Below are 20194 nucleotides of genomic sequence, written 5' to 3'. Positions count from 1 at the left end.
TGTTACATATACTTTATGGACTACGTGAAATGTCTTTAGAGGCGCAAAGAAAGATTCTTAAATTTTTAAAAGAAACATATTGGTACATGCACATACCAACCAATCTATCTTTTTTGATACTATAACCTAATTAATTTTATTCCCATCATTGAATTGGCATAAGTCTGACCCAGTGTTCTTTTTTTTTGGCTTCGTGCATGAGTTGGCAATTATGAGAGATATGTCATGGAGAAAGATCCCAAGAAAGCAAAGAGAAAGGCAGAACGCATACATGATTCAAGTGTATGGTGGAATACGCTAAACTATTCGCAAATTATCTCGAACAAACATTGTAGTGATAATTGTAGGCTTTAAATTCGAAACTGGATAATTATTTGATTAAGATCACTAAGAATAAGCATGTAATAATAGATAGTCTTTATGCATTTAATGATATCATGATCAACTTTATTCTATCCTCTAGATTTTGTCAATTTTCATGGTTATCTTCAAGCTAAGTATGTTGGGATCTGAGAAATACTCAGGAGTATTTTTACCTGCTGAGAGAGATTTTTGTAATATGAATTCTTCGAACTAAAATAAATTCCCTAGTACCAGTCCTATAGGTCTAAACAAATTCGTAAGTTCCTAAACACATCCTGAAATACCTAAACATATGCGTAAACACTTGAACACATTAGGAAGTACCTAGTCAGATTTGCAACCATATGAAGAAAATAGTGAGCCAGTAAATAAGTACACAACAAGACTGTTAGGTATTACATCTAATTTCAATAAAGAAACACGAACTTACTTCTTAGTGCACTAGTATTTACTATGAATTTGAATGAAAGAGTCTCTCGAATATATTTAAACTTTATCAATATACATTTTGTAAAAATGTAATCTAAGAATTAGTTCAATAAGAGCGATATTAATTATATATGTACATTTTTTAGATTTTCAATTATCAATTATCCAATTTCTCGATAAACTACAACAAATGATTCGCCGTTTATTCACATTAGATAATTGCATTGATATCGAAATTATCGCGATTTAATCGTTATTATCACCGGCGCATTATTGGAATACAACATACAATCCGAGTTGCATGATAATGGAACTATTATCTCAGTTGATTCGTTTCCGTATTGTTTTCATAAACAATTTCATTTCAAGAATATAAATTTCCTGCAACAATAATTTGTAGAAAGTATTTTTTATTTTCAGTTTTAATCGCCTGCAATTTCATTTTATTATTATATTTACACGTCACGTCCATCAAAATGATTTAAAATGAAATACACAATGCATATAATAAAATAGTAATAGATAGATAAAACGTATTTTAATTATGAATAGTCATCACTATAAAATTATTTTATATTGCAAGCAATAACTGAAAATTATTTATAATAATTATAGAAAATACTACAGCCTCATAAATTATTTACTCTCTCATAAATTTGAATATTAACAAATACTCGCAGGAATCTAGTTTCCGAAATATCGAAGTGGGCGTTCCTCAAGGCATATCATAAGGCCCCAAGTGCGTATCACATATATAAACACATTATTTTTATTATTTAAAAAACAAACTTCTAATAGTGATATGTAGTAGCTATATTAGTATTTATACGATATTCGATCGATTCCAATTCTTGGACTTGTATGACCTTATCAGGTACATTATTGTCATTTCGCTCGTAGCTTTTGCGCGGGGAAAGTTTGCAACTTTCACTTTAACGTTTTGTTTAATGCACCGAGCATACGGGATTCATATCAACAATTTAAAAAAAGGTACAGTCAAATATTGATCTATAGAAGAAAAATACATATTTGTTATACAGAACACTTTTCACGCGATCGTGCCCTATTTTACGCAAATGAAATCGTAGATCTTTACTATTTGCAGTAATTTTTATACTATAAACCCTCAGTGTTCAAATTCAAACTACATCTAAATGTATCTTCCTCTTTTTGGGGTGTCGAACCTTTAACCAGCGTCGACTTTATACTTACGTTCACATTGCTCATTGCGAATTTAAACGCGGACGTGCGAATGGCGCAAGCAACCCCCCAGGTGTAGGGATGTTTTTTTATTTTCAGAGAGTTAGGGTTACAAGATATAAAACCCTCAAGAATGTTTCCTTAAAAAGCCAAAAGTTCGATTTGGGTCGATAGTAAATTTCGGTTTTGTATGAATTTATTGGCTCGTGTTAGCTGATGCGTATGAATTAGTTAGAATCTTATGTTTTATTAATTCATGAGATCAGAAAGTTGCTCAAGATATCTTACCAGAAATAGATGTATTTAGAAATAGAGTTTAGAAACAAAAATAGTCAACGTGAATATTTTATGTGATAAAATTTATCTATGTAATACTAATTTTTTTTTATATAGAGTTTTTGAAAATTTTAAATATTCTATAATATAAATTTCCTTAAACCGAATCAGAAATTTATTAAATTATTAACTTCCCGAAGGAGAATTTGATGTTTTCTCGACGTTTCAAGCCATTCTGAATCGAATGAGACCAAATTTGGAAAAAGTATGTGTGTGTGTGTACGTAAACCATAAATCGAATTTGGGGCTATCGTTTGAGGATTAAATCGACGGATGAGGATTATCGTTTGTCATATTTGTGTGATGATCGGCCGAACCGTTTCCTCGTAATTTGGAAAAAAGTGTTAAACTTTTCGTCCACATTTAAGCTCATACTACCGATTTTTATGGAACTTTTTTGACGCTATATATCATGGTCTTATAGAACTTACTGAAATATTACGGCCTTACGACAAATAGTTTAATTTTAAAAATTTATCAAAGTTTGAGATGATGATAAGTTTTTTTCTGAAATGAGTATTTTTAGGTATATAGGTACGAGTATGTTCTTAGGTACTTATGACTGTGCTTAGGTACTTAGGAATGTGTTTAGTTACTTAGGAATGCGTTTAGGCACTTAGGAATGCGTTTAGGCACTTAGGAATGTGTTAAGTTATTTTCACTATAAGGTACATAGGTGTATGATTCGGTACTTGGGTTTGTGTTTATGTACTTACGAGGTACGTTATCCTTTGGTAAAGTAGGTACTGACCAAAGTATCAAGATGTTTACGAATGTGTTTAGAAATTTGGGAATGTATTTGGATACATGAAAATACATAAGTTTAGGTAATTTTGTAATTCATTTTTCTTTATTTCTGTGATTATTTTTTTATATGCAATTTAGTCTTTTAACTTGAGTTCTGTCAATAACTCTGATTGTTATATAATATTGAATTAATAAAAAAGTTGAAGTACTTATGATTATGTTTAAATAATTCGGAATGTGTTCAGATACTTGCAACAGTGTTTAGCTGCTTAAGAACGTTTTGATGGATAATTAATTTTTTAATATTCTGTAAATTAAATTGTCTAGCACTTTAATTCAATTATATCAACAAAGTAATCTTTTCGCATGCGGATAAATCTAGAAAGTTTACAATAATACAATTATTTCACATTCACACAATGTCTTATAAACAATTGCTTACTATTTATATCATACAATCTCATAAATAACTCTTCCTACTTGATTTATAATTGAAAGTAAGTTTAAAATAGATGATAAATGTAATTGGTGTAATAATTCTTCTTAATCATGCGGATTAATTTATTTTAAATGTTAATTAAAATTTAAACAAAAAAATATTTTTTATCACTTTTGTAAATATTTAGGTTTAAAGTATTATTTCTAGTCGATTTTTTTTCAAATGAATGATTAAATGTTAAAAATAAGTTTACGTTGTTTTTATCGTGAAAACAAATTCATATGCATGAAATGCGTACTTTCTTGTAACGGGTTTAATAAACGGTTTCTGAATACTACTGAGGCACAACTTGTTAATACATTCTAATAACAATGAATACCGTTTACTGCATATTCTTTTTATATTTATTGGCTCGATATTTAACAGTTAATTTGTAAAATGTATAAAAATTACTGTTTTATTTGACTCATCTGACTGTGAAATTAAATATACATAAAAAAAATTTAATCTCTTAATACCAGATGTCTTCAAAAAAGACTACTTTTAAGGTTAATTATTTACTCGAGTGTCATTTTAATACATATTTAAAATATCAGTAAAATTACAACAAATGATTTTTTGATCATTCAAATTAGATGCTTCGTTCTCTCAAAAATTCGATTTCTATTTTCTGCACTCTTTGCTCCGTATTTCCAAAACGGCTGGACCTGCCTTTGTCAAAAACCAATCTGCACATCTCCCTATAAATAGGAATCGAATGTTTTTCGAATCATTCAAATCGGTTGATCCGTGCGCCCGAAAATGTGGACTAAAAATTGTATCCATACATACATACGCACACACACACATACACACACATCAATTTTTTCTGAAGTATGCCTAAATGTTCAGAAACCTTCAAAACGTGAAGAAATGTAAAAATTTTCAATTTCGATTTTTGGACGATCACAATAACTTACCCTACCGAAGATAGTAAAAAAATCGTTCTAGATAAATTTATGATTTATGTAGTTTCAGTTTTTTGCAGATCAGGAATATCTTAAGATTTGATCAATTTTGAGTTTCTCTTAAGTTTTACGGTGTTAGGTTTTTCTAAATATGGCATAGGCAATATAATATAAGTAATATTGCACTGATTGTACATGATTAATTATTACCTGAAAGCATTAAGTCTTTATTAGAGAAATTATTTATTCAAAAGCAAATTGTCATTAAATTTAATGATGCAGGCACTAATTAGAAGCATAAGTGTACAAGAAATTAATCTGGCAATTAAAGTAATTTGTATAAAGTAACTATACTAACTGAGGAGTGGGCTTTGGAAAAAACATATTTTTGCTTCTGAATTATAGGGATTTTTATCAAATTTGAATAAAATATTGAATGAAAATGAAATCATTATATATTTTTCTCTTTAATTTCAGTTTTGACCGAGACCAGCCTTTCACTTTCCAATTGGGCTCTGGACAGGTTATTAAAGGATGGGATCAAGGTTTAGTCAACATGTGTGTTGGTAAGAAATTAATATAATAAAAAATTAAAAGTGATATATATATTCGAAATTCAATTGCTTTTGCAATATTAGCAAATGATTCATTTTTAATGTGATTATTTTCATCAAGGTGAACGCCGTAAGTTGGTCATCCCTCCAAATCTTGGTTATGGAGATAGAGGAGCTGGTAACGTAATTCCAGGAGGAGCTACTCTTCATTTCGATGTTGAATTGATCAACATTGGCGACTCACCACCAACTACAAATGTCTTCAAAGAAATTGACACTGATAAAAACAACCAGTTGACAAGGGAAGAGGTACGAAATAGTAAAGGAAATATTTTGTTATGGATAAACCTATAGATATGATTTTTAATTTCATCAATTCATCATGATTACAATTTCTCTTAGTCATACATGTGATTATATATCTTCATTAATTCATATTCATTTCAGGCTCAATATATTTTTTTCAATATTGACATCAACATACCTTTTGTCAATCAGTGATTAACCATGATGTGATGGTAGATTTATTATTTTTTTAGAACATTTAATTTACAAACCGCAAGATTCTAAATATTTTCTTATTATCCAATATATATATACATATCTATTTCTTTCTTAGGTCAGTGAATATTTGAAGAAACAAATGGTAACAGCCGAAGGAGCAAGTTCTGATGAAATTGCCAATATGTTAAAGGATCATGACAAATTGGTAGAAGAAATTTTCCAACACGAAGACAAAGATAAAAATGGTGTGATATCCCATGAAGAATTCAGTGGTCCAAAACACGATGAGTTATAAAGTTAATTTATAAGATTATTTTGTTCTAATTAAATTGTCTATTTTATTTGAAGAGATAGTAATAGAGATCGAACGTGATAATGATAATTTTGCATTATATTTTATACAAATAATTAAAATCTGTTTGAAGACCTGAAAGTCGAGCTTGGGTTTGTACACATTTATTTATGTCTTGATTTTTACCTCTAAACGAGTATTAATCTCATATCTTAAACATACATATCATTCCATTAAGATTCTACTTGCGAGCATTTAGATAAAGTTGTCTAATTTATTTCAATTTCGGCAATTGTACTAGTTCGTTTTTTAAGAAAAATGAAAAATAAAAAAATATATATATAATGTATATTAAATGTAAAACAGCCTTTTTGTGAATATGACATAGATGTTATAAAGAATGGCGGAATGTAACTAAAGTAAATTTTATACGCAATTTTTTATATATAATATATAGATTTACTTATTACTTCAATATTTATAAAAAGATATTCTTTTTTGTTACAGCAGCATTGTGAAAATGTATAAATGTTTAGTTCTAAGATTTTTACCAGATGCAATATATTTAAACAAAACTAATTTTTATATGTAATGCCTTTTTCAATCATTTATGAATTTTTTAAGTATGTTTGAAAACTGCGTTTACTCAAATTATTTTGTATTATAAATTAAAATACATTAGGATACTAATTGTAACCATAGGTTGTTATATTGTAATATAAAAAGGTAAAAAAATTATAAATCTTTTACTGTAACGCGATTGTTATATTTGCTTACAGAATTAACAAATAATATAATATATCGATCAGGGTGGTCCTTAATATGGATGTTTTCGAATTTCCTTGCTCTTAGGGGCTCAAATGCTTCCAAATTGATAAAAAAAAATTTCAGAAAGTATTAGCTCTCTAAATTAACTTTAAGGCACTCCAACCAAAGTTTCTATGGAAATAACAAGGGTAAATTTTTATAAATTATAACTTAGCGCCAAGTGAATCAAAATTTTGAGAATAACATTGTATTTGCTCATTTTGATCATTAATAAAAAATGTACAACAACAATTTTATATATTTTATAAAAAAAGTGTTTACATAGGACAAAGAACCAAGAAACTTCGGTTGGAGTGCGGACTATCTTAAAGTTAATATTAAGAGCTAAAACTTTCAGAGATTTTTCTTTATCAATTTGGAAGCATATGAGCCCCTGGGAGCAAGGAAATTCGAAAACATCCATATTAAGGACCACCCTAATATAGATATGTATTTACTATGTGGTGAGTATTATACTTTAAACGTATTTTTAACTAGCAGTATTATAAATAAATGAACTGGGCAAAATTAGCAAATTTGTACCAGTTTTACAAAAAAAGTATTTTTTTTTTCAGATTTATTTATATTGCTGCTTGTTACTACATGACTATTTAGGAGTTTGTATTTGATTTTATGTAAATAGTGTTAAAAAATGCATGAATTCTTGCTCGACAATTAAGGGAATCCTACGATGTAGCACAAGAAGACTTGTGATCTTCCCAGAATTAGTGAGTTTTCTTCTACTTGTGACAAAAAAAAATGTTTTGGTATTTAATTTTGCAATATTGAATTTTCAGCTAAAGTACCTTGCTAGAATTGGAAGGAGACAACTAAACATTATTTAAAACATCGACAAAAAATAATTTCAAGAGAATTTGCTGCATAGTGTTATTGGTGCGGACGTATGAATAACATTGAAGGATTTTTTATTAACAAAACTAATTAAAGTAATCAGTAACTATAGTTATTTAAATTGTATTAATGATTCATCATAAATAATAACTGTTTTGTTTCAGAATTAGTCAAGAAGATCTATTCTGCTACAGTTATGCATTCAAATTTAGAAGCCGATTTAGCCATAAAATATTCAAATGTTACGTAGCGCTTCTCATACAATATGGTACTAAATACTATTAAAATGCCATGTATTTGCTGTGCGATCAGACGCTTTACACATAAAATGCAACTTCACTCATATATTATTATACCAAATCACAAATATGCAGTTAAAATATAATTCTTTTTTAACATTTATGTGTTTCCTAGGTGTGGTCATTTACCTAAAACGCCTGACTGCACAGCAATCAAAGTTTGCAAAATAATTTCTAACTTGTTATGTATAAAACTGCGATCTAACTTCTGGATGCCGAGAACTCTGGAACATTATGGTGACACCTTAATGAATATTCTTACATGTACAGGTATCAGGGCTCGTCCGTAGGTAAGCGGTTAAGAGCGAAGAGATTAGACTCAGAGGTCGCGGGTTCGATATCTATTTCGATCCGCCTGTTATCAGGCTGCAGTGATAACGATTGGTGATAATCAATATGTTTGTCAGGGAAAATAGCCCTCATCCGGCATTGCTGTATTAATAAAAGGTTAGGCACTATTAGATAAATTCTACTAATAAAATCATCAAATATGGATGGGTTAACCATTGAGTTACCATCTAAAAAAATATGAAGTAAGGAGAAGTTTCAGCCCAACAGCTCACAGGACGTGAGGTTCTGATTGCTGTTGAGATACGAAAATAAAGAAATGTACAGGTATCGATATTAATATTGTCGCCATCTCGGTTTTGCAATATGTCAATAGAACTATTTCTTTCTAATCCTGGATACCCGTCTCTTTCCTTCCAAAAAACCATGTGATCCTTGCTTTCATTTGAGGTCAGTCGACCTTTCGGCTTCGACCTGTTAGTTTCAGTAATCAACTTTACGTTGCGTAATTTTTTTATTAGCTTCGTTATTTAGTGATTCAGTGAGTTTTATTTATAATTTCCTTTTTATTAGAGCAATAGTGTTTTCGTATAGTTTCCTGTGTTCAAGATTTAACAGGGGTTCCGAGGATCTGATTATTTCTATTCACGGCGGCACCATATTTTGGATTATCAATTAAGATTTAGTTTCTTCAAAGCCAGGAACTTACCAGATGCCAAGGTAAATTAAATATATTTTTATTTGTTCTTAATAATCTTTCATAAGTATGGCGTCAAATATTGTACCTACCAGTGCGGTAATTACCAAACAAGAAATGTATTTTTCTATAATATAAAACACGTACAAGACTTGAGCAAGAATGTGGCTTTTTGTAGAAAACAAATCTGTAAAAAACTGATTATCTTAGATAACATTCGAGATCACTTTATAAAATTGACCGACAACATTAACAAGGTAAATGCACAAACAAAATTACAGTTTAATACCTGATTGTATACGTAGTTATTTTTAATACTTTACAGACTACTTATGTCGTTTTTTTACGGTACCCATGTGGTTGTACCATATCTATGTGATGAATTTTTATTATTACCAATAATGATAATTTTTTATTGATGCCGAGTAAAATTTTTACTTGGAAACATTTGCTATTTATATGGCCAAGTGAAAAAGGATGTCGTTGCTGCTTGTTATCAGGCTGCTCGAACCTTCTATAGAACCTAAGTATACAAGAAAAGCAAAATATAAATTATTGAATTAAAAGGAGTTAGTATCAATTTAACAAATAATCAGTCTACTTGCATATAATAATCATTAGGTAATTTAGTATCAGAAATTATTAGTAAATAAATTTCAATGATAATATTTGAGACTCTTTATACAGGGTCTGCAAATTTCAAATAATCTTCTAACGTAAATAATTTTTTATTGATAATTATTTTAATATACATAAATGAAGCATCATTGACAAATAATATATTATAATACTATACATGTTATAAATGTATTAAGATATAACATACTGGCGAGTATTGTAGTTCAAATAATATCAACAGTCAATGTATTTTTAATTATGTCTAAAAAATTTCATTTAATTGCAATAATTTGAAATTAAGTCGGATTTTCTATTTATTTATTTAGAAATCTGTGAGTCGCAAATCAAACTCATTCCTAAAACTAAAATTGCAGCAAAAACGCATTACTATAAATATATTTTTATACAAAAAACTCAAATAACGGTATCTATCACAAATATAATCTACATAAAGTTGCAATCACATATAAATTGATACGAAAAATTTGTTTAGGCCAAAATCGCAGGTATATTTTAGAAGACCAAAATGTTTATATATGAAACAGCAACTTTAGTGATAATTAAAATCACGGTAATGCAAAACTAATTATGGCAAAAGTTACTTACAAAATAAATAATGCACCATACCTCAGCGTATACGTGTTTGTTGTATTTATATTTAATATATATTAAAGAATAATAAATCTTATTTTAATAAATATTATATAAAAAGACTTCAGGATGCATAGCAAAATTATGCAATCTCAGATTGTTTTCGGCTCCAATAAAATATAATTTCCCATCGATTAAAAGACTGATTGTTAGTTATAGAATTAATTTAATTCATTACAGTCTCTGGTAGTCAAAATTTTAACTAGATTTTTTTGTAGTATCACTTTTTATTATCAGTATCCTTTGATGTATGCAGCCAGGTGTTTCTTTTCTTCCTCCGATAGTCCATTTTTCAGAGTTCTGCGCACTGTAAAATAATTTATTAAATTAATTGATAAAGAAAACGTTGAATTTATAAACAATTAACATACAAAGAAGCAGTAAGAATCTTAAATGAATTCACATACAGAGGGAGCCATGAATTAATTTGAGAATTTGTGGAAATTTTTCTCAAAAGTACAAGATTCAGGATGACTTTGTTTTCTACATCTAGCCTATGGTATTTTTTTTCCATAAAGATTTCTATGAAAAAAGCGGATTTTTAAAAGAGGTGATATACAGAGTTCAAGCAGGAGTCAAAAAGATAAAACAAGGATTTCAGCAACTTTGCAGGACATCTATTCCTTTGAATTAACTCTTATTATTTTTCTTCTAAATTTTTATTATTCCATGGCCAATCTTGTATATGAAAGACAGTTATATACACACACATTTTAAATTTTTATTAAGAGAAACATCAGATGTTCTTAATTCGAAGATTTGCACAAGGTTAACACGTTAATACTTCCATGCTTTTAAACAAATTCATAATTATTAATTTAACCCTTTCCTCTCGCTAATTTCGAGATTAATATGAAAGGCATCCGAGTGGAAAGGGTTAATATTATTAACATGCTGCATTATCACAAACGACGCAAAAATCAAGCTTAATAAAACATTTTTCAACCTGAAGCTTAAGTGATAGTCTTGTCGAAAATCATTAAATTTATGGTTCAATTTCTGTTCCAATCGGAAATCCTTCTCTGGTACGGGATCTTTTCACTATTCAACAATACAATTGATATAAATATTGCAACTGATGATAACAATAAATTATAAAATTCATGTATAATGTAGTGACATCATCCAGTTTGAATTATAATATTTAGGTAAATTTATTTTACTTACATGATTTTCTATCGGCATGCCTAGTCCTTTTTCTCTCTCTTGGACCTCCTGAACTATGTTGGTGACCTCTTGCTGGTCCTTGAGTTGCTGTCTTGACCAAGGACTCGAGGATTTCATCGTCACCATCGGTGAAACTTTCATCTCTGGCAAAAAATAAAAAAATATAATTTCTGGAACTTGAGGTTTCATCGGAATATATTCCTTTATTTTTATTTACCTCTGAATTTTAACGGCATCTTGCCTTCTACGTCTCCACGTCAAGGTACCACCTGTAGTCACAGTACCATTGCAGTCTATATCAGATTCTGTTCCTAATAATTGTCTAAGTTCTGCATCAGCACGATCTTCCTTGGAGTGGAATTTACCAGGTACCTGGTAAAAGATTGACCATTTTCACTAATGCATTGATATAATTGGTATTTTAGTAAATGAATGTATGATAATTACTTGTGTAATCATTTTTCCTCTTGTTTTATTGCGTTCCCTATGATTTGCTTTCTTTTCTATTTGTTGCAATACCCTTTCTCTAGTTGTTCTATATTCTAAGGCAAATTCTGACAAAATTCTGCAGAACTCATGAGGTTTGGATTCGTTGGCTCGATGAGGTGGAACTCCAAGCCAAAGTAAAAATTTACGATACCTGCAATTAAACTTTTGAATTTTTCTATTCACCAACGATTGCATCTACTGGTTTTCATGTTTACCTATTCATCACTCTTCTATTAACAATTCCTAGCAGTATAATTCTTTGGGCAGCATCTTGAAGAAAATCTTGGATTTTACCTTTTTGCTGCTGAGCAGCATTTTGCTGCTCCTCGTGCTTTGCAAGAGCACGTAGACGATCCCAAGATGCTTTGCATTCGGCTTCTAAATGGATTATGGCTCTGTGATAGTTCTTGGAAGTCAACTTTTGATGCTCTGGTTATTGGACCTATCTGGAAATTAAATAGATTTTTTTTTTAAATAGTAATTGAGAAGATATTTGTATTTTTTAATAATTCTATGTTACTTCTGAATATAAATCGGTGGCTTGGGGAAAATGCTCCATAACCATGTGGCATAAATGATGTAGAAGGCTGTGCTTGTGAACTGTATCTTTGACTTCTGGAACTTTTGATAAATACTCTACCTGCACAAATAGATTTAAAAGTTAATACAATCAAAATTATTATTATTACATATCCTGGTTTAATATTTACTTGGAAGCCTTTAACTGGAGCACCATTCAAAAATATTCCAATGGACAACAAAGTCGAAAGTACTGCCCGAAAAGTCTTATTGGCCCTTAGTAATTCCATACCCTGCTTAAGGTCCATCAATGGCTCAGCGATTTCTCTCTAAAAATTGAGTTTGTGTGACATTATAAAATATTAAACACTATATTTTATTCATTTATTACCTCACTATTTTCGAAATCTAACTTAAAAGCCCAAAGTTTCAATCGTGCAGCCAATTCTGATATGGAAGAAAGGGTAAGAAGAAACTGCTCAGCACTACCAAGAGGCAACTCAGGATTGGCCATCTATAAAACAAAATTAATTTAATAATTTAATAAATTTAGCATTATTAACTAAATTTATACCTGTGCCTCTTGGATTTTTCCTCGTTCTTCTTCACTGGGAATCATATTTAACAATTTTTCAATTCCTTCCCTGGTTACGACTGTAGAATCCATTTTTAATATTGCGGCCTTGATTGCTCTTGGTGGTGGAAGTTTCGTCATTGCAATATTTATAGCATTTGATCTCTTGTGATCCAGGACTATGATTTCTTTATTTTTGTTCATTTCTTGTTGTTTCTTGATAAGAAAAAAAAAGGATAAATTTAGACAAAGCTGATATCTATTTTATACATGTATGCAACTTTATTAATTATTATTAATAGCAAGACCCAAAATGCTATTTATTTGAGTTTCAGTTTTTTTTTTAAATATTTTCAAACACCTAACATAAAAACATTTTTATTAAACATCAATCTAATAAAAATTTGAGCGTTACCAAAAATATTTATTTCAACTTATCAAGCAAAGTGTGGAGTAAAATCGAGTTGTTGTGAAGTAAAATTGAATAAAATTAATTTTTTATTATATATTTGAGTGTGAAATAAATTTAAAAGTTATACGTTCTTTAATAAGATTCTGTATATACTTATGCAAATATTGGTTTTGTACTTTTGTTTGTATAAATTCCTCATTCCTGAGTAAATTCCTCAATAGATAAGAGAAGATAAAAAGTTTTAAAGCGTTTTCTTATGGATAAATCTAGGTAGGGCTAATATCTATTAGAGTAATTGCAATAAAATAATATTTAATATTTTTCATCCACTTAATATAGATACTATTGTTAGGGTAAATTGTGATGGTGTGAGTTCCATTAAAATTAATTTATTATATGTTCGAGTGTTAAAAAATTTTGTATGTAGACAAATGTAAAAAATTATTTATATAGTTTCTGTAATTTTGTCAAGTTTTCTTATTTATACTACAATAACGATACCATGCTTAAAAATAAATTACAAAAAATCAAAATCCATTTTCTGCAGCAAAAGTCGAAAAGCATAAGTCGTTTTTCAGCTTCGACAGAAATTTATCAAAAATTTCGATATTGATATGCTTTTTGATATACGATCATCGACTTTTATAATCGATGTCAATATAATACTTATATCAATATCATCAATAAAAAACTCACATCCAACAGAAACATATAACAAATCTACAAACATACAATAATTACATACTACTAAATACTGTACAACTGTATTAACTACTGCGATTACACATTAATTTTAATCATTTAAAAAATAACTTTTTTTAAAAAAAACATTTTTTTTCCAAAAACACGAACACTCAAACATACTCTTAGCTTTCCAATTTCAAACATTTTTTACTCACCTCCTACATTATGAGAAGAACCGATTTTAGCCGGAACAGAAAAATAAAAAAAAATATTTTAATGATATATTTTTAATAGATGGTTGTTATTTTATTAGTTGAAAATATTAGTGGAATGAGTTAGTGCTTTTTTATTAAAACAGATGATTTAAATAAGGTAATTTAATAAATTTGTTAATACGATTCGTTAGTAAATGCGTTGTGTTAAGTATTTGTTCATTTTCAGAAAACTTTTGAAGTAATATATTTTAAACCCCTTTTCTAATTCATTATAAATTTAAATATTTTATTAGATATTAATAAACCATATATATAATAGTAACCAAAAATATTTTTATGCATACATCCATTCAAATATTAAAACAAAACATAGGATGTTTCTAAAATAAATATTTTTTAATAATCGGATATTTGTATAAAAATGTTTTTTATTACTATTATATATCTTCCACCATCTCAAATACTATATGTATAATTATATTGGTATATTTTAATATAATATTTCACTTTAATATCACTGCTTCATTATATAATTAAGTAATTAATGAAGTTTCAAATTATACAATTTTACTTTTACATGTTTGTGCATATTATTACATTACTTTTAAAATACTATTTTTTAATTATTTATGATTAAAAAAATATTTTACTAAAAATTTTGTTTTGTTTAAATTTTAACAGGAATTTATTTATCATACATTTATTATTATCATGCATAATACTGGCGACAAATTTAAAATAGTTTCTTAAGGAAAACTTAAAAAAACTGTGAAGACACGATTTTGGATAAAAAATGCAGTTGTATAAACTAATGGTTGACAAATCACCCAAATAATTTATTCACGGTATTTAAACAAAATTATTTACAAACACCTATAAAATGTGTAAAATGAATGAACGTCTATCATTTTATTCATTCCTACTATTTGAAATAACTAAATAAAATTTTTCTCACCTTGGATATCAAATCCTTGGCTCTACTTTCGAACAAATGTTCAAGTTTATGAGTATCCACTTTCACCGAACCCATTTCATCCCAAATTGTCGTTGGTACTGCAGACATTGTCGTATTTCCAACTTCTTTCCAGAACAATTTTACAGTCTTCTTATTTTTCTTGATTGTTGGTATAGTCTGCACAAATTAAACCAGGTTACAAAAATCTGATGATACTTGAAATATTATTACTTACCTTTGGAGGAGATTCCGATTCAGCTTTGACATGCCTCTGAAGTGTGACACCAAACAATGGTGGATTAGGGACACTTCCAGGAGGAGGAGGTGGTCCTCCTTTTATATTTTGGATACCTCCTTGTATAGGTGGAGGTGGAGGTGGACCGTTATTTAAATTTTGAGGTCCGGAGCCGTTGTCTTCTTCATCACTTTTCAAGTCAGTAAAATCTAAAACGAATATTCATTATTATCTGCACCATATGATTTATCGATGTATTCTTACCTAAATCACAGAGATTCAAAGGCCTATCCAAATTCTGCACCAACTGCTCCCAATGCAGTTCATTCTCAGTCTTTTTAATGTCCTGTTTGATAATTTGTTGTTCCTGCGAGGGACTTTTAGCCAACTCGCCTTTGGATTTTGATTTAGCCAAACCTTCTTTGGCTTTGGTTATTAATCCAGTCATATTTTCTAAAATGCTAGGTTTATTTTGATCTTCCACTGGTGAGAGGATATTTTGGTTGGCCAGTTTCTGGGTAAGGTCTTTCACTGTATTTTCACGTTTTAGATGTAAGAGTAACTTTCTTTCATCAGTGCTGCTGTCATTACCTAAGAAATAATATCAAGTCAAATAAATAGGATATAAATCTAAAGAGTGGAAAATTAGTCTAAATTACTCACTCATTCCATCACTATCATGACTGTAGGATCCTCCGTTCATTCTATGGGATTCTTCATCATCGTTACTGAAACTTTTGGGTGGCGTGCTTCTAAGTTCCTGTTCTCTGATGAAACTTCTTTGTCTTTCTGCTCTTTCACGTCGCCTCCTCAAACCAGGAGTAACACCAGCACCATTTGCTGCAATTCGATAAAATGGAATAATTTTTGTTTGAGTTTTGAAGACAGACAGTTTAGTGGTTCTTACTTTTAGCATCCCTGTATCCATTAGTATACCCTTGGTTTGATTCCGAACTTTCTTCGTCTTCAGCCGTGGAATGTAAAGTTGTCGAGCCATTTTTTCGATGAATAGAACCATTTAAACCATTGCAAGAACTAGATGGACTATAAGGTGATGCACCTGTGCTGTGCCTTCTACTTTTTCGTCGTTCGCAATGTTCGTTGGGATTATTTGGTCGGTCTCGAAGCGTTTTGCGTATCGTATCATCGAGTTGCCTAAAAAAATGTAATACACAATTAATAAATATAGAACCTGACAAGACCTATTCATAAACTGACACATAGAGAAGTCGAAGCTTTACTTTCGATACAGAAAATACTATTTTTAATGAACAAGGTATAGAAATATTTACCTCAAACCTTCGTCATCTCCGTCTTCAAATCGTAATACAGCTTCGTAAACTTGGAGCTGTCTCAGTAAATCCAAGTCTGTGCCTGGTCTGGACATATACCTATGAAAATAGTGTAAAAATAGTTATCAATTTAAAAAAAATGAGGTAAATAGTTATCAATTTAAAAATTCATGTTTATGACTAATCAGGAAATACAATTTTGAGGAAACAGAAGTTATGGGATCTATTCTGCCGCATAACAGAAAAATGTTATGGCAAGGCAATGTTACGCTCCAAATTCCATACATTATGCTACTGAATCTTACTGAATACTGTAAAAATATTATGTTTTTGCTGTGCATTCAGTCGTTTTCCACAAAACTGCAACGTCACTCGTATATTATGAAGTTGGGTCAGAAAGACCCTGTTATCTAACATCGTTTTTTGATATGAGTGAGGGTCCATTTTCTATCTGACAACCTGAGAAATACGCCTGACTGCACACAAACCACATGGTATTTTCAATATTTCGTATGAAAAATTCTTCATAACATGGCCTTGCCATAACATTTTTATTGATGGTTGTATGAATTGGAGTACATTTTGATCTGCAGGTTCCAAATTTATGGTCAAATTTGAAATATGCCACTGTTTCATTCTACTTTCTTTCTTTTTTTATTCAAAAAAATATTTTTTTCAAAATTCTCAAAACTTTCAAATTCAATGTTTAAAAAAAAATCTTTTTAAAAAATTTTAATTTTTGGTACGGAAAGTTTCAGCAATTTGCATCAAGAACCGATGCCATGCATAACTAGTTCTAAATAAAATTAATTAACTACTATAAATAAAATAATTCTCCTCACCTTTGGACAATGCCCTCCATGCCTTGTCGTTCTAGGAAATCGGTTTCGTCATAATAGCTATCTTGATCAGACAATCCACTGAGAGTTTTATTCAAAAGACTCGTTGCATATATCAATAGTTCTGTATCAGCATTGTCGAAGTCACGTAGTAAACTATAATAATACACAGATCGTTATTGTATTTAGTTTTGATCCAATGATAGAGACATGGAATGAAAATTCTTATTCAAATAGAAGAAAATACTTTAGAATTCACTCCATGGAGTCTGATCTTACATATGAAGCTGACCAATATTAAATTTATTAAGTCCAATAGATTATTTCGAATAATTTTGCTTTTCTTGGGCAGTTATTATTCCACAGAATTGACCAGAACAATTTCCTCAATCATTATAATGACTTTATTTCTACTTACTTCATAATGTGACTCCATGGCAACGAATGGTTCTTCCCGTCGACCATCCTGACGGCTTGCACCAGCAATCTACAGTTGCATTCGCTGTATTCAACAAATACTAAAAGCAATTTTAATGCAGTTTTAACTACAAGACGATATTGACTTGCTATTAGAGTATAAAGCCATTGGATTGTTGGATTATGGGCCATAACACCGTTCATGCCATCTACATATAACATCACCTGGGGAAAAGATGATAGAAATTATTATTTTTCTATGGTGCAATAATTATTGTTTATTGGTTAGTGATTTACAATGTTCTGCTCAAAAAATTCGATGAACAATGTAGAAATTGACTAACAAGGAGTCTGTTCGAACGTATTTTCGTTTATTATATTGGTCATGAAGGTGACAATCTTCAGGGCATTAAGCTTCACACGGAATGATTGCTACCTAGGGGTGGCGGAGTGTTTTAATTAAATTAGTAGTTCACTTCTGAAAGTAAAGTCCGCGAAACAACCAGAGTATCGAAGGAGAGTTTTAATACATTTTATAACTACGTAACAAAATACAGAGTCATTAGTCGTTAAGACAAATTATAGTCTTAAAGTTCAATAGAGTTGGCGCAGACATATATAAATGATTTTGTTTAGTTTGTTACCTGTCCCAGAGCCCGCAATATATAATTTTGGTAATTCTGATCCGCCCCTGCTCCAACTCGCAATAAACATGCGAGTCCTCCCAATTGTACAAATCCATGGACCAAGTCTTTATCAGCCTGGAAGGTCTGTTTTAAGGAAAACAAGGCTCTTCTTAATTCACGACCTTCGCAACTTTGTAACTTATCTGCAAAAAGAATAATAGTAACCAAATTGAGTCGTTTATTTACTATTTTAGGAATTTATTCTTGCAAAAACTACCATCGCAACATTCTACGATCACGCATTATGATTTGACATAAAAAATCTACCACAATGTGTGGCATTATCCATTTTCTCCTCAGTCAATTCAGGGACAAAATTGATGTTAAAAATATTGTGTGAGACAAAATTACGGTTGTTTACGAACATTAAATTATTACAGTGCTTTTGTGTGGTGCTTAATGGCTACACTTATTTCTGCTTGATTTTATAATAAAAAGTTGTAGTTTGTCCAATGCATTTGGATCATTATTTTGAATGAGTGGAATTATTTTTTTGTTGGTTGTTAGAAAATAGTTTCGAGAATAGTAGTGTGAAAATTATTATTGTATTTAATAATCCTGGCCATGTTAACCAATTCATATTTTCAAGTTTCGAGGACAATTTTAGTGCATTTCTTTACCAAAGGATGTAATCCAAAATCCAACTAATATTCATCTAGCATAATATCGATTTTTCATAATTTGTTCGTCTTTATAGTTGTATGTATACGAGTAAATGCATTTTTTGTTTATACAAACATTTACTAATGTTATGAGAATAAAGTGAACATAATTTCACATTTTTTATTTGTACATCGGAAGTTGAAATTTAACTAACATAAACATGTAATGGGTTTGAATGAGTTTTGAGGTTCATATATTTTTATACAAAAAATTTACTGTAATTATGTGAAAAGGAAGAATACAATTTCGGATTTCAGAACTTCTATTATCAGGTGTAAAAATATTACTTCAATTTTTTTATGGGTTTAAGGTAGAAGCATTTTTTCTCTATACAGCAGTTTACGATAATTATGAAAAAAATTATAGAAAAAATATAATTTCGTTTGCACAATCTTTTGACATACATTTTTTATTAAGTTTAAGAAAAGGGCATTTTTATATATAGTTATTTACTGTAATTTTGAGAAAATAAGGACATAATCTCATACTTTAGGATTTATTCAGTTGTAGGAATATAATTGACATTCATCTTTTTAAGACTTAAAATCGTTTAAAGTAGATTTTTTAATACACATCAGGTTCCAAAGAATATAACATAAATTTATATTTCTTGGATTTTGCTAAATGTAAAATATAATATTTAAAAAGGGTGGTTCTTAATATAGATGTTTTCAAATTTCCTTGCTCTCAGAGGCTCAAATGCTTCCAAATTGATAAAAAAAAATGATAAAAATATAATAATTAAAAAGGGTGGTCCTTAATATGGATGTTTTTCAAATATCCTTGCTCCCAGGGGCTCAAATGCTCCCAAATTGATAAAAAACAATTCTCTGAAAGTTTTAGCTCTAATATTAACTTTAAGATAGTGTGCACTCTAACCAAATATTATGAGCTAAAACTTTCAAAAAATATTTGTTTATCAATTTGGTAGCATTTGAGCACCTGGTACCAAGAAAATATGAAAACACTCATTTAAGGGACCACTCTAATGTGTTATATATATATATATATATATATATATATA

At 29.6% G+C, this 20194-nt stretch overlaps 2 protein-coding genes across 2 annotated transcripts; one reads left to right on the top strand and one right to left on the bottom strand.

The window, feature by feature from the left end:
- Positions 1-4933: 4933 nt before the first annotated feature.
- On the top strand, positions 4934-5873 carry LOC113364031 (peptidyl-prolyl cis-trans isomerase FKBP14-like). The gene is made up of 3 exons (XM_026606494.1): positions 4934-5027; positions 5137-5324; positions 5635-5873. The coding sequence occupies exons 1-3, from the start codon at positions 5018-5020 to the stop codon at positions 5812-5814; spliced, it is 378 nt and encodes a 125-aa protein (XP_026462279.1). The 5' UTR covers positions 4934-5017; the 3' UTR covers positions 5815-5873.
- A 4331-nt stretch (positions 5874-10204) lies between these two features.
- On the bottom strand, positions 10205-18645 carry LOC113364032 (FH1/FH2 domain-containing protein 3-like). Its single transcript, XM_026606495.1, is given in 20 exon segments — positions 10205-10330; positions 10970-11064; positions 11191-11333; positions 11408-11562; positions 11638-11830; positions 11895-12064; positions 12066-12125; positions 12200-12319; positions 12390-12527; positions 12590-12712; positions 12773-12988; positions 15039-15215; positions 15274-15482; positions 15538-15864; positions 15937-16113; positions 16181-16428; positions 16566-16664; positions 17408-17560; positions 17823-18046; positions 18466-18645. Coding segments are annotated over 18 exon segments (2985 nt in total). The 5' UTR covers positions 18044-18046; positions 18466-18645; the 3' UTR covers positions 10205-10330; positions 10970-11008.
- Between the last annotated feature and the right edge of the window lie 1549 nt (positions 18646-20194).

This window comes from Ctenocephalides felis, unplaced genomic scaffold (genome assembly GCF_003426905.1).
Source record: "Ctenocephalides felis isolate EL2017-DRISC unplaced genomic scaffold, ASM342690v1 CF-g0.4_SCAFFOLD_00845, whole genome shotgun sequence".
Taxonomy (NCBI): Eukaryota; Metazoa; Arthropoda; class Insecta; order Siphonaptera; family Pulicidae; genus Ctenocephalides; species Ctenocephalides felis.
This window is presented reverse-complemented; position numbering and strand designations above follow the sequence as displayed.